This window comes from Physella acuta, unplaced genomic scaffold (assembly GCF_028476545.2).
Source record: "Physella acuta isolate Inbredline_101_S28 unplaced genomic scaffold, ASM2847654v3 ptg000102l, whole genome shotgun sequence".
Classification (NCBI taxonomy): Eukaryota; Metazoa; Mollusca; class Gastropoda; family Physidae; genus Physella; species Physella acuta.
Genome location: NW_026731622.1, coordinates 282,759 through 298,090, shown reverse-complemented (window position 1 = coordinate 298,090; position 15,332 = coordinate 282,759). Strand labels below are relative to the sequence as shown.

The window sequence follows — 15,332 nt, the reverse complement described above, 5'->3', positions numbered from 1 at the left end:
TGGCCCCTTTAAAGTAAGACCCACCAATCACACCAAACCGGACCGTTGGGCGAATATTACTCAATTAAAGAAATATTGGCATAGTCAAGAAGAGCATTTACACACAAAGAAACCTAAGACAATTAGGGAACCAGAAACTACAACGGAAATTCACATACCCATCCCGGAACCGTGTCGCCATCGACGGCACAGCAGCGATACACAAGTGGAGGATAACTGCAACAATGAGGATCCCGGTCCTCCCAGAAGCAGAGAGACAGTAGAACATCAAATAAGTGGTCCGCGGAGAAGTTTGAGGAACAGAAAGAATACGAAATTTTTTGTCAGCAACCACCAATTCTTTCATGGTCGCGCTGGGTTGAGAACAGACTGTTCAAAAGCTATACAAGTGAACTGGTGATGACACCAAACGAAAAATGGCGGAAGTAGATGTGAATTCTAGAACTGCTTTGTGTCTGAGGAATATGATGTAGACACATTTGATATGTTGAAATAGGGATAACTGTCAATCTTATACGAATGTGAGGACATTGACAGTGAGTGGAACAGTAAATTTTTTTTACGGTGTTGCGTTTGACATTGAAGGAGTGCACCTGCCAAGCGTTGTTTGTGGTTGAAAACACACAAAAAAAGGCGGGGGTGGATGTAACTAGTGTAGTTACTAAAGACGATAAGAACGCAATACAGTCTGTCAACTAAAGACACGATCAAGGCCAAACTGGGCTGATGCAACTGATACAGGGGGTATGGACTGATAACGAACACAAAGCCGCTGCGTAGTTTATAGTCTGATGCAACGAATGGAAAGGATTACGCCATACGAGGGGATATATGGGAAGGCGACTGGTAGAGAAGGGCAGAACCGAGTTGGAGACTGAACTGTGTAGACCTGTCGTGATTTGTGAGAATAGGAACGATGGACACGTGCATTCTGATATGTGAGGACTAGTGAGGACAGTGGGGGTCAGTTGGTTCATTGTATTCTTGTGGAACATTGATGCATTGTTATGTGGAGCATTTCTATTGATTCATGTAATAAAGAGATCAATGTAAACCTGCACTTCCGAGTATCTGTATTGTGGTCGATGTTGTGTGCTGGTCAAAGATAGCACGAGTAAATACACTCGGTAACATTTGGCACTGCAAGTAAATAGACTCGGTAACATTTGGCGCTGTCGGCAGTGGAGGTAACATTTGGCGCTGTCGGCAGTGGTAACATATATATATATATATATATATATATATATATATATATGATGTGTGTGTGTAAATTTATATATATATATATATATATATATATATATATATATATATATATATATATATATATATATATATATATATATATGTGTGTAATTATTCATAATCTCACAACATAAGAGCAAGGAATATATCTGGTTGAGAAAATGTTTTTTGGCTATTTTATTTGTTGAATACTATCTTATATTAATATTACTTATTTATAAAGTTTTATGCGACTATTAATTTCATATTTCCGATTTCTCAAAAAAAAAACGCATGTGAATTTATAAAGTACTAATAATATCCCGCACTATTATGCCCATTTTATTTGGCGTTCACTTGGTGGGCAATTCATTTTTTTTACGAGATTCTATTCTATTATAAAAAGTTTAAGTAATTAAAGATAAATTAAAAATATTGTCTATGTCCCGAGTTGCCATCCCCCGTTGTGTTATATTAGAATATTCGAGAAAATTAAAGGGAGATCACCACCGGTTTATTAAAGTTATAATAAAGCACTATTTTTTCTAATGGGTGTTCACGTCGCGGAGGGTTTATGTCCAGGGGGTTTATGACCGGACACCCTGAAAATCTATAAATTATACATAAATGAAAATTGTTTGTGGGTTTGTTTGTTTTTGGGTTTCTTTGTGTGTTTGTCCTTTATGCATTATTACACCTTTCCTCCTATAGCCATGAAACTTTAATTTTTCGCTATGTACGGTACATAAAATCGATTGCGGTTTGACGCCGTTCATCCGATTGCCATGCCATGAAACTTAGGGGAGTTGATGAGAATAATCCAGATAAGGCTTCTGCTAAACTAAAATTAAAATTTCTTTTTGGCGGCGCATGGGGTGCAATTTTTGTCAATACACGGTTTGGCGCTTGGAGTTCCAAATCGGCTATCTTATCACTTGATATAATTTAATTGGGCGTCCTGCATATCAGGTGAAGTGTCCTACTATATTCAGCGGTAAAACTGATACAGACGCAACCGCCGGCGCTCCGGCGACTGCGTGACCCGAAGCGCCCTGGGCTCTCATGTGAGCACCATGATGCCTACATTCATTTTATAAAAGGCTATACGCTAAAGACACGATGGGCAAAATAAAATTGTTACTATATCAAATCAGTCGCGCCCTCATTGTTGCGGAGAGTAATTAAGGTACACTCAAGGCTTTCATACAGCACGCCCTGTGGTGTGCTCCACCATAGTTTGGGCAAATCAGTTTTATATAAAATAAGGTCGCGCGTCTAAGAACAGGGTAGGTAAAGCATTGATAAAACCATCTTCAAATATTTCGTCAGACTTTCTTCTGAGACCGCGCCAATGCGCTGAGACGGGAACGCTAGTTGAATTTAAAATAAACTAGCCATTACGATAATACTTTCTAATCTAATATATAAAGTTCTTTTTTATGGAGATATGTAAACAAAATGTTTTTTATTTTATTTTTTAATTTTTTTAAGTACTTTTATTTGCCTTTAAAACAAGTACATCAACATCAATTTTTTTTACATAATTTCGAACATCAAATGAAAATGAAAGGTTTTGCAAATGTACGTAATGAATATTTACGTGATGTCATGTAGGCCTATATGATTATAAAAAATTGCAAAGGATGACAGTAAAAGGGGTGAAGGTCAAATGAAAGTGTCAGGAGTCAGGGTGGAGAGTGGAAAGGAAATTGTTCAATTCTGTTGTTTGTTGTTGTTTGTTTGTAACCAAGTATTACAAAGGCATAAAAGAAAAAATAATATTTCTATAGCGTTAAGTATTAAATGTCTAAAGTGCTTATCGTCTAAACTCATGATTTAAAAAATTAATATTGAAGGTGTTGTAAAACAATTTTCATTTCTCAAACTTATAGTAATAATTGTCGGCATGCTCTTAAACAAAATGTAAAAAAAAATCATCTTTTACAAAAATTCTAACTATGTCTGAAATTATTAACATTTTTGATAAATTAGGAAAACACAATTACTTCCCTTAAAAATATTACATCGGGAAGGGGGGGGGGAGAATTTACTTTTTATTACTTTGTTTTGGTGTTGGGAAAAAATAATACATAATTAGCGGGGATTGATCAAAGGCAGTGTTGAAGGTATTTTTAATACTGCCTTTTACTTATTCTATACACTGAACGTACTGTTTACTAATTATTTTTAAAAAATCAATAACAGTTAATTCGCCAGCTCTTAAATGTCCCATATTCTCTGAGTGCTATAGTGCATAATTTATCTTTAAACATTGCAATAGACTATGAATAAGAAAGCTTACTATAGTCTTTAAATGAATCAAATCCAGGCGTCCCCGGCACTTTAAATTTTTTTACCAAGCCAGGAGATGGCGTGTTTGAAGAGTTATAAATAGTGTTGGAGCGAACATATTGATTAAGTGTTTAATGAGGCGTAAGGCAGCTAACATTTATACGCTGTGTTGCTCTGTTTGTCTGTAACTCGATATTGTTATTACCATAAAGATAGATCTAACATGAAACACATGATGCTTACTTAGTTAATTGTGTTATCGATGATGTTTCCATGAAAGGGTATCAATAAACACTGACACAGACAATCGAAGAACTTACAAAACATTAGCTTTGATTTCCTCTTGCAGTTAGATATAAACAAAATGCAATAAATGTTTGTCACAATGTGTAACACGTTAACGTACTCCAAAATTGATTTTTTTTAAATATATAAAACTCAAGTGTTAATCGTTAAATGAGTTTGTCTATCAATGATGGCGCAATAATTGTGGTAAATCGTGCCATCTGTTGGGTTCTGGAATCTAGGGTATATATATATATGTAGCGACAAACAAAGACAACTAACACTATATAAATATAATAATAACAATAAGATGTTTAATATAAATGTATACAGTAATAAGAATAATAAAAGAGCAAATGGAGTCTACAACATAAAATAACAAGATACTCAACGTCTCCCCGTCCACAGCCACAGCACAACTTCACATCCAGATCTCAACCCCACGTTCCACGTTCCACGTCCACAGCCACACTACAACCAACTGATTCACACACTAGCACACGCTCTGACACCCGTCACCTGACACACCTCACGTGAACACCTCTCGCTCCATGTAAACACACTCAACCAAGGGATACAACTATACACCAAAGGGAGGGTACCTGTCGTTCCAGCACACAACACACACACACACAAGCAGGGGACATGTAAGGGACGTAACATCCCTCCCCTCCACCTTCAGATCTCTTTTTCTTCAAAAGAGATCAAACATCTCTTGTTCCATTAGCCACTGTTGGTGCCCGAGCTCGACTACTTATTCTTTAGTCCTTAGAAAGCCTCGTTTTGACCGTGTGGCGTGTATCCAGCCTGGACAGTTTGATCCAGAGTGTGGCTTGTATCCAGCCTGGACAGTTTGATCCAGAGTGTGGCGTGTATCCAGCCTGGACAGTTTGATCCAGAGTGTGGCGTGTATCCAGCTTGAACAATTCGGTCCTGAGAGTGGACTATGGTTTTTCTCCGGCCAGGCACCAAGCTCGTGGTCTGACTATCTCAACCTATAATGATACATGTGAGAAGCCACAATAAAAAAAATTAATCAGCATAATCATTCTATACTGCATCAGTAATACCTTTCTCAAACATTTCTCAATATAATCACATTATAATGCCCCAATAGTAAATTCCTTAACATAATCATACTATCTCCAACAATGATAAATTTCTCAATATCATATACACTAGTTGTCGTAAAACACTCTTGATAGATTGTTTGCTACAAAGTTCTCAGTTCCCTTGATATGTTTCACAGTACAGGCTAATTCCTGTAGTGCAAGGGTCCATCGGCAGATGCGTACGTCGCCATAGATGGTCATCTTTCCTTAAAGGCGATCAAACTGAGTTCCCTTCTCGATAGCCGTTTTAACTACATCAATCATCTCCAGCCCATAATCATCATACACAGCTTCTGTACAAAAAAACAAAGAAAAATTAACATTGATTGAATAAATTATCTTAACAAAAAAACTTACCAAGGACACTACCTTTGTAAGGATACGCCTCCAAATTTCATGCTTTACCTCACTCTCATATGAGAGTCTTTAAGCAGGGAAAAATTTCCTAACATATCACGCTGAGCTGTGGGACACACCCGTGATATGTGACCAACACCACCGCAGCAATAACACTTGAGATCATCTGACCGTCGATGTACATTTGCAGTCGGCCAGTTGCTCGCTCTACTGGTCGCGTTGGGACAGTTTCGTTGTATGTGGCCTGGCTTTCTACACCTATAACAGGCGCCTGTATCTATATCCATACTGCACTCTTTGGCAATGTGACCTTGTTCATTGCATTTGTAGCACCGATAAGGTCTTTTGTTGTTTCCATACTCCACAACAGCTCTTTTATCTGACCTTTTTCTCCAAGGAAAACCGCTACTACTATCGCTATGACAATCCCTGGCATAGTGTCCATAACGTCCACATGTGAAACCTTTACTGCTCAGGCTGACCTTCCCAACACCATGCATAGGCTGTACACCAGCTAGTCATGCCTGCCGTTTACCTGTTTCGTTCCTGTCCCGTCTAAAGGTGGGACAGACTCCCGCTATGTGATTAACTCCCCCGCATGAGTAGCACTCAATTTCTTCCGTGGAAGGGCAAGTGTGGCGTCCTGGAGATCGCGGTGTCTTGTTTTGCCAGGGTATCCTCTCTGCTGTAGAACTTGCAGCGACGTACGGAGGGGTTTGGTGTACTGGCCTCGTCACTCTAGCGATTTGCGTGCTCTTATAGTTGTCAATAACTTTAAGATTATCTTCCACACTTACCTTAGCAGCACCATTCAGCCTCTCCAACAGATCACATGTGACCACCGATTTTATCCGATCAACAATCAGGAGGTTCACCAAGTCCTCAAACGTTTCTTTTGTCTCCGACTGCCGGACCCACGCTCTCAACGCGGCTTCTGTGTTGACTGCGAAGCTTCTCATGTCGTCGTGTGTTGGTACCAGCTGGTGGAATCTGACCCTATACTTTTCCTCGTTGAAACCTGCGTGCGTGAATAACTTTACCTTTACTGACTCGAAGTCATGATGCAGGTTCAGTCCCGTCTCAACGAGGAAAGTCTTCAGTTGTCCACTCATCTTGTCCGTCAGAAGGAGCGACCAGTCCTTGGGGTCAATGCCTTGTCTCTTTGCCTGACTCTCAAAATGCCTCACATACGCACCCAGGTCTTCGTCCACCGTCATCGCCGCCACATCCCTCAAGCGGGGTACAGGGTTACATACCTTTGCTACAACCTCGACCTTCGCATCTTCCACTCTCCTCAACTCTTCCTTTACCCACTCCGCTAAACTGTCATCGGTCAGCCCGATGAGCTTTCCCTCCTCCTTCAAGTCACTTATTAGCTGTCTTCTGGCACTCCTGGTAGTCGCCATACTAAGCGGACGAGCCCCCAAATGTTGGGTTCTGGAATCTAGGGTATATATATATATGTAGCGACAAACAAAGACAACTAACACTATATAAATATAATAATAACAATAAGATGTTTAATATAAATGTATACAGTAATAAGAATAATAAAAGAGCAAATGGAGTCAACAACATAAAATAACAAGATACTCAACGTCTCCCCGTCCACAGCCACAGCACAACTTCACATCCAGATCTCAACCCCACGTTCCACGTTCCACGTCCACAGCCACACTACAACCAACTGATTCACACACTAGCACACGCTCTGACACCCGTCACCTGACACACCTCACGTGAACACCTCTCGCTCCATGTAAACACACTCAACCAAGGGATACAACTATACACCAAAGGGAGGGTACCTGTCGTTCCAGCACACAACACACACACACACAAGCAGGGGACATGTAAGGGACGTAACACCATCCCAAAAATTTACATCAAGCACCGTATTGCCAAATATCAAGTATAATTAGATTTTCCCTAAATAACCCCCCCCCCCTAACTTCTCGTCTCAAGCAAAGGATACATAAAATGTTTTTTTCACCAAATTAGACTTACAACCATTTAAAAAAAAACAATTATGTTACGAACAATTCTAAATTAAAACAATTGCATAATTTCAGATTCTCATCTAAACATAGCTAAGCCTTTATGTAAAAATCTGTATTGCCGTCATATGATAATGTAAATGTGATGCGTGGGTTGACCTTCAACATCTGACAGAGTTTCGGGGTTCGAAACCAGTTGACGGCGGTGCACGTATCGCTGTCACGACGTCGTTGACACAGAGCTGTGCAGGCCAGGGCGCTGGTCGTGGTGGTTGTGAGAAAAGGCGAAACTTCTGGTAACGGTGAAGTAGTAGTCCCTATAGGATGCATAGCTGATCATCACTTTCACCTCACAAATATTTATGTTGTCCAGGCCGAACCTAATGGAGATTATATATATATATATATATATATATATATATATATATATATATATATATATATATATATATATATATATAACACATTTAATATGTAAAAGCCGCATTTTATATGGGCATTCTAAACACCCAACCCAAGCGTAATAAAATAATATACAGAACAGAGGAATATTAAATGCTACACAAGATAACCTGATTTTTGGAGTTTACTCATTTTATTTTATTACTCTAACGTATGGTCATCATGAAGTATCCATGACGCCTATCAGTCTTAAATCGAGATCCGTTTTCCAATACCTGTATTATTAATCACGACTTAGATATGCTCTTCTACAAATTATGACTTTAAGAGAAAGCATTTGCAATATGTCCTCTATGAAACAAACAATATATAGGTTATCTTGGTGTGCTACGAAATTAAATAGGACTTGGTAAATCGGACAAATCTCCCCATGATTGGGTAGTCACATATCTGTGTCAAGGTCGCTCCCTGTCCTACAGGTTCTACTCGCCTGTAGCACACCTCGCCAGGGTCACTGGACAACCTTGGGTCAGACCGAAACACGTCAAACTGATAACTCTGGGTTCTGATAGATGAGTTGTAGTCGTCTCCCCTGTGAGGCGAAAGGAAAACATTTTATACAGTATCATACATTTAATATTACACAGGATCATATATTATACAGTATCATAATTAAATATGATTATATATTACACAGTACCATACATTATACAGTATACTTTATAGAACCATACAATGCACATTCATTCATTATACAATGTCATATACTTTATAATACCTTACTTTACATAGTGTCATAAAATACAGTATTATTACCGTATTTGCCTACTAAAAAATAAACGTAAACCATGTTTGACAACTTAGAATTTGAAATTAGTGTAGGCTTTACTTATAATATTGCGCCTTGAATCACGTTTGTTTGTTTTTTAAATGAAAAACACATCCCTTTGTGTTTTTGTTTTATTTTGAAGACAAATGATTATAAACTACTTGATGAGCATAAGTAAAACAATGCCCCTTAAAACACTTATTCATCAGTTACTATTTTCTCGGTGTTTTCCACTAAACTAAAATACACTATAATCAGAAATAACAGAGCACAAATTAAATATTCATTTATTTTCATCACATCATTGTAATTAACCTGTTTACTAGAACAATCTGCTCCACTCTGTAGAGTGATGTAAAGAAAAAATATTGCGAACATTTAATTTAGCGGTCTGTCTCCAAGAATGATGCGACAAATGCGCTATAGTGCTTCCTCACAACGTAAAATACAGATTTTTTACAACCTTCTCTACTGTAATAATCCAGGATCGCTTAAGTATGTTTAAAAGTCTTCTGAACTGGTTTTTAGCATAATCTACTTTTGTTATTAAACGCATTTACCTTTAATGGTACGCTTAAATTAAAGCAACTTATTAAGTAGCTGCTGATTGCTTTAGTCTTTGACCCGACCGACTCTCTCTTAGTTCGCTACATTTACAGGATACAACCAAGGACAAAATTCCTATCTAGGATATCGGCTATTATTTTACAGCGTATGATTAATTAATCACCTTCAGGTATACAACGTAATGTCCTTTAGACTTAGCTGCAAGTGTAGGTTTAATGCACGTAAAAAAACAACTAGGCTGTTTCTATTGAACGCTGTTCATTTAAAAATGTTAGCTTCCGTTTTCTCAGTTGCATCGTTAAATATACATGGGGGTCACTTGCCATTGCAGAGAATGATTGTTGGGCAGTCGAAACTGTATAACGGCACACTATATCTACTTCACCGCAATACAGGGAACAGGATACTAGCTGGATAAGACAAGCTCTGGTTTACAAAAAAAAGTACACCAGGTTAGATCGAGACATCGCAACTTGCTGGTCAATTGGCATTGATTTTTAAAAAGTAATTCAAAAATGTCTTTCACATTTGTCTTAATTTGAATAGAATGGGGAAAAAAATCGTAGAATGGAAATACATTTATTTTGACATCGTCTTAGGCGCATTGATATATAAAACATATAACAATCCTTAATAAATAGTACTCTAATAAAGCTATATACTCAATGATTTTAAAGAAAGAAAGATAACTTTACTTACCAAAATCATATATGTCTTTATCCTTTATGCATATTTGATTATTCCCGCTTATAAAAGATACATTTTAATAACTGCATTATTGTGTTCGTGAGTGTGCGTTTATGTGTAAATATACATCGTTGTGAATATGTTATCAATCATCACCTTGCTAGACGATAATCACAATAGCTTGTTTCTTACATAGCTTTAGATATCTGACAATGTATTAAAATGTATTACGTAAAGAGAAAATGGTGACAAATTAAAGTACAATACCTTTGTATTAAAGGGAAATGTATCATGGAGAAAAAGGAAAAGAAAAATCTGTCAGTTGGCTTTCAACGAAATAAAAACACGCATTCGAGTTGAAAATCATTGCCTTGAAATTCACGATAAATTAATATACACAAGCTAAATACTACATTATAGGTTTTGTATCAAATATTAAAATTAACATTAAGTTTTTAATATATACACATTTTGTTAAATTAACCTTGACACATAACTTGTCCATCCGCTGTGTGGTTGTTTCCATCAAAACATGTACATATGTAGCCTCCATTGGTGTTAGTGCAGTTTTGTTGACAATTGTTTAGAGTTTTATTGGAGCATTCATCAATGTCTGTAAACAAAATATTAGATCACATCAAGAAACAATTCACAGAAAAAATTTAAAACATTTCCCAGTACATCGATACCTTTTTTTATAGTGGTATCGTCAAAACCAGCCGAAAATGTAGGTTCAACAAAAACGTGTAAAACAATGCTATACCTGCCCCAACATCCATCACCTACTCGTAAAAAAACGCCCCATTACTATCATCAATGAGCTATAACATATGACCATTAATGTAACAATAAATTAACATGTATATATGTAATTAATTATACCTATATTAGAAGTGATACCGTGATTTTTAAGTACATGTCGTCTATATATACATATTTAACTAGATTTAGAGCTATTATAATAGACTACGATTTCCTGACCGATAGATTATTAAGGTTATTACTGCACGTTTTTTTTTTCTTTAGAATAATTAAGTTGCTCTAAAAATACTTTATACTTTAAAATATTAGCAAAAGGCAGTGTAGCTTTTAATGTGTATTTTAGTTGAGTTATTAATAAAATATTTCCAGTTTGATTTTTCTAATGTGTCATATGCTTAACACATTTAATAACTATCCTATAACCAAATTACACATTTTCCAACCATACCGCTCTAGGCGAGACACCATTGACAGAAGAGCGCTAAGTCCAAAGAGAATATTTTAAATCTGCTATTCTTGGTAGCTAAAATACGCTTCCCTATTGTTAACTACAATGACAAAGGAGTTCTAAATGTTGTATGATACATATAGTATTCTGCATGTATTATGCTATATGCAGCATGTTACAACATGTTGTATAAATTATCTTGTATATTTATCTTTAGTAATTACCTCTCTGTACAGCCTATGGTAACAAATGATGAGAATAACGTAAACGTTTACCTTTACAAATTACCTGCCCCTCCGCTACATGGGACTGATAGCCTACAAAGCACGAGCAGGTGTAATTCTCGTAGGTGTCAGTACACAATTGTTGACAATCGTTCAATGTTTCATCAGCACAACTATCTATTGCTGGAAGAAATTTATAGACCATGGACATAAGAAAATTAATACAATCACATACATACTCCAATGCAAAATGTATCGATTATGTATTCATTTATTACACGTAAATATAAAAGTGGTGTAATAATTTCTAATTGTAATTTCGTAAAGCCTAACGCATAAGCATGAGCAACTGGTAGAAAAATAATTGTTTCAGCGTGAATATACTTATAATTGATTCTAAGAAAAGTCAAAAGCTGACTTTGTGTGACACAATACTTCATCGTAATTAATGGATTGTTTATCAAACAACAAGGACTTTTAAGTCTTTAGCGCAGTTATTATCATCAGTCTTCAAGTGTCCAGTAGTGGCGTTGTGTAATATAAGGTTAGGTCGTCAAACTTCCTGTTTTTAGGAGGACATTTGACATTACTTTCATCGTCGTTCACACAACAGTGTAATTACCTTATGATTCTGTATGCATTATTAATTGTACTTTGTTTTTAGATAAAGAGAAATGTAAACTGTTTGCTAAATAATACTCTGAACATAAAGCTGTAGTCTTTATCACTATGCCACTTCACAAATTATACTAGAAAATAGAAATAGAAAATCAGAAAACACATAATTTGTACTCACGAACCACCATTTTGCAGATAAAGTTAAACAGATCGGAACAAAAGGCTGAGTACCAGGAACTCCATCCATAAATGACGGCACAGTTCTGGTACGTATCGCCGTCTGGTTCCCCTAGTACAATATAATAAAATAAAAATGCCATTTACACCCGCTGTCGGTAGTTACACAGATTAGCGAGACGGCCAATCACAACGTCTTTAGCTCGTTTGAACTTCTGCAGTTTACAAAACATAAGCAGGCGGTAGTTATACAACCATAAATGTTTAAAGTTTCATGCTTCATGATGTATATTAGTAACAAATGAAATATTTAAAAGGAACACCCACCGTATGACCATTTTGAGTACACAATTGGAGATTTATCTAACCATTCCCACAGACCCTCTTGTCTTTCATCAGATAATCCAATCCAACAATTTATAGGGTTCCCATTGTAACGATCTGCATGATTTTCATCGAGACAAAGATAAACATACTTAAATACGCTTTAACAAAAATGGAAAAAGTTATCGTAAACTTAGCTTTACATAAAATGTTTCAAACCCAGATATAAAATATTTTCACATTGGATTTAGGCATGGCTGGCTAATAATCCACACAATCAGTGCTTTATGGGATACTTATTTTAACTCTAGTTATTTTCGTTATCCTCTAGCAAATGAAACACGATAATCACTTAACTACCATTAATGTAGTAGTTTTCGTCCTCAGAGTTTATCCATAGTAAACTTGCGTTGTTCGCCATACAATAAATGCTTGCATCGTGCATATTCAATGTGAGATCTATATAAGAGTAGTAGGCATCTGTTCCTTGTCTTCGCTCCCACTTTAATGCTGAGGCTGAAAAAAAACGAAGAACAAGTAAACCACAATGCTAATATAGATCATAGAGTAATTTAACGTTGTAAAATTATGGTGTATTTATAAAATGTAACTATTAATGTGTCCTCCACCTTTCGTATTTGTTAATTCTATAACTATTCAATACACAATTATTATGCAAATTGCAAATTATATATTTTCTAAATATTTCTTGTCGATGGAATTCTCAAAGGTAAGATAGTAATAGTAGTATCTCATGCTTTGGTCAAGCATGTTCATAAACTCACTTGTAATGTAACTACATTATTAGGTCCAAGCAAATTTGCTCGAGTACAAAACACAGTTTAAATAGGATGGGAATCTAGTCCATACACATAATGTAACAATATAAATTATGTAGGCCCCATGTTTTGCGGTATTATATAAAAAAATCACTAATATATTATTCGTATGTGTTTTTTATATTTTTTATATAGTTCTTGGAAATAAAAGACTGTTTGATAAAATAATTAATGCTATAAGCATCAGCAGTAGCACGAATTGTGATCTATAAATAGCATATATTTAACTTACCAAACAAAGCTACTTTCAGTATCAGGAATAATTTTCTCAACATTCCTTCTATTTGATATTCGCTGAGAAATAAAATATCATTAAAACGCTAAAATATATTTAACATTGTTAAAACTTACGGCACTACTTTTGAAATAATTCAAAATGAAGTAAACGTGTTTTTTACCCTTAAATGATCATGCATGGCATACTATCTGGATCACATAAAAACATTGTTTCTAAACATAATTATGTAATCAAAGTCATTGCAATTAGAGCTTTTTAGATCTAGTTTGCACTGACGCCATCCAAGCGTGAGCCGAGTAGAGGCTCAATAAGCAAACAGCAGTTTAACAGAACAAAATTATGAAAAAAGTTCTTGGTATTAAAGTACATCTCCTCTCTACAATATTTTAGTCCTTTATGTAGAGAATATTTTACCGCACTTGATACAGTACGAAAAGTTGTAACGACAACCAGTGGCGGAGCAAGAAAGAAAGGCAAAATATTTTTGGGTCCCAATATATATATATATATATATATATATATATATATATATATATATATATATATATATATATATATATATATATATATATATATATCCTAATATATAAGACCATGTGCGCACTTCTGTCTCTGTCTCTGTCTCTCTCTCTGTCCGCAACATATTTTCACAGGCTACGATATCAGTATTTTCAGCAATATATTGAGAAATCGATACGAACTTATGTTGAAAATAATATGTTAGATGTTTTAAATGTATAACCTTAATTTTATTTAAAGAAGAAAAGAAATAAACGCTTATTCGAATGTAGAAAAACAATTGAAATTAAACAACCGAAAAAGTGTTTATAGTTGTGAAAAGAACGCAATAAAGAATGACGTCACATGCCACATGTTTACACTATGAAAAACACAGCACTAATAGCGTCATTTTCCGAATTTAGAATATAAAGTATAGAAAAATGAACTATTTCATGCAAATTTAATTTAGATCGAGATACTATAAATACGTATCAAGAAGTACGCTATGAAATATATACAATTTTGTCGGTTAAACTAATACAAATTACTATAAAAAAACATAATGACCATTGAATAGCCGGGTTTTTAACGGAATCATTTAAGTCTATTAAAAAGTGTGTGGATTTAATATGGTATTCTGTTGATAAAAAATGTATAACTTATAATTTGGTTTTAATTTTTCTAAAAGGAATAATAGCCTATGTTATTTTAAATGTGTCAGATTTTTAGCTATTTAGTTATATCTTTGCTTTGTCGCTAAAGTTGTTCAACGTGTAGTAAAGCACATTGCGTTTTGACCACTAATTTTTTCTCAAACACGTATAACATTAAAAATATATAGACCTATAATTCACGTGTAACGGTTACCGACGGCTAATATATATATATATATATATATATATATATATATATATATATATATATATATATATATATATATATATATATATATATATATATATAATATTTTTAAATTGTCGCTCTAATTATATTTATATTCGATAGCTTGTAGATGCAACTTATTTGTTGTTTGGCTGTGAGCTGGTCACTTGAATTTATCCAAATAAGAAGCAGTAACTCTCACAATTTAGTCATACACACCGAAATGACGCAGCATTTTTAATGAGGTTCCCACCTGCATGTTACAAATTGTGTATTTATTTTAGACGTTAGCCTTGTTTTCTAGAACTGTGGTAATTAAATGTAAACAATGTCAGCCCTCTATTTGTTGAATGACGTCATTTAATTAACAATATTAATTAATTATAAATATTCAATTAATTCATTTACCAATAATATAATATAAAAAAAAATTCTTACCTTCCTTGTTTTATGAATAAGTCATAAAACTAATAAATATTAGTTTGTATGATACAGATAGTAAAGAATAGTAGTTCTACCAATACAAGAAACGTAATTCTACTTTGTAAAATCAATGATTTGTGGCCT

General features: G+C 35.1%; 1 protein-coding gene across 1 annotated transcript in view; it reads right to left on the bottom strand.

Annotated features, from left to right (window-relative positions):
• The window catches only part of LOC131930946 (C-type lectin-like), a 48,789-nt gene extending 33,778 nt beyond the window's left edge, over positions 1–15,011 (bottom strand). Inside the window, exons 1-8 of the mRNA XM_059287620.1 lie at positions 14,985–15,011; positions 13,377–13,438; positions 12,666–12,821; positions 12,309–12,422; positions 11,983–12,093; positions 11,238–11,369; positions 9,229–10,365; positions 8,076–8,261 (exon numbers count right to left, since the gene is read on the bottom strand). Of these exons, the coding sequence (XP_059143603.1) occupies positions 10,232–10,365; positions 11,238–11,369; positions 11,983–12,093; positions 12,309–12,422; positions 12,666–12,821; positions 13,377–13,419 (690 nt within the window). The 5' untranslated portion in view covers positions 13,420–13,438; positions 14,985–15,011 and the 3' untranslated portion in view covers positions 8,076–8,261; positions 9,229–10,231. The remainder of the gene's footprint in view (positions 1–8,075; positions 8,262–9,228; positions 10,366–11,237; positions 11,370–11,982; positions 12,094–12,308; positions 12,423–12,665; positions 12,822–13,376; positions 13,439–14,984) is intronic.
• Positions 15,012–15,332: the final 321 nt, after the last annotated feature.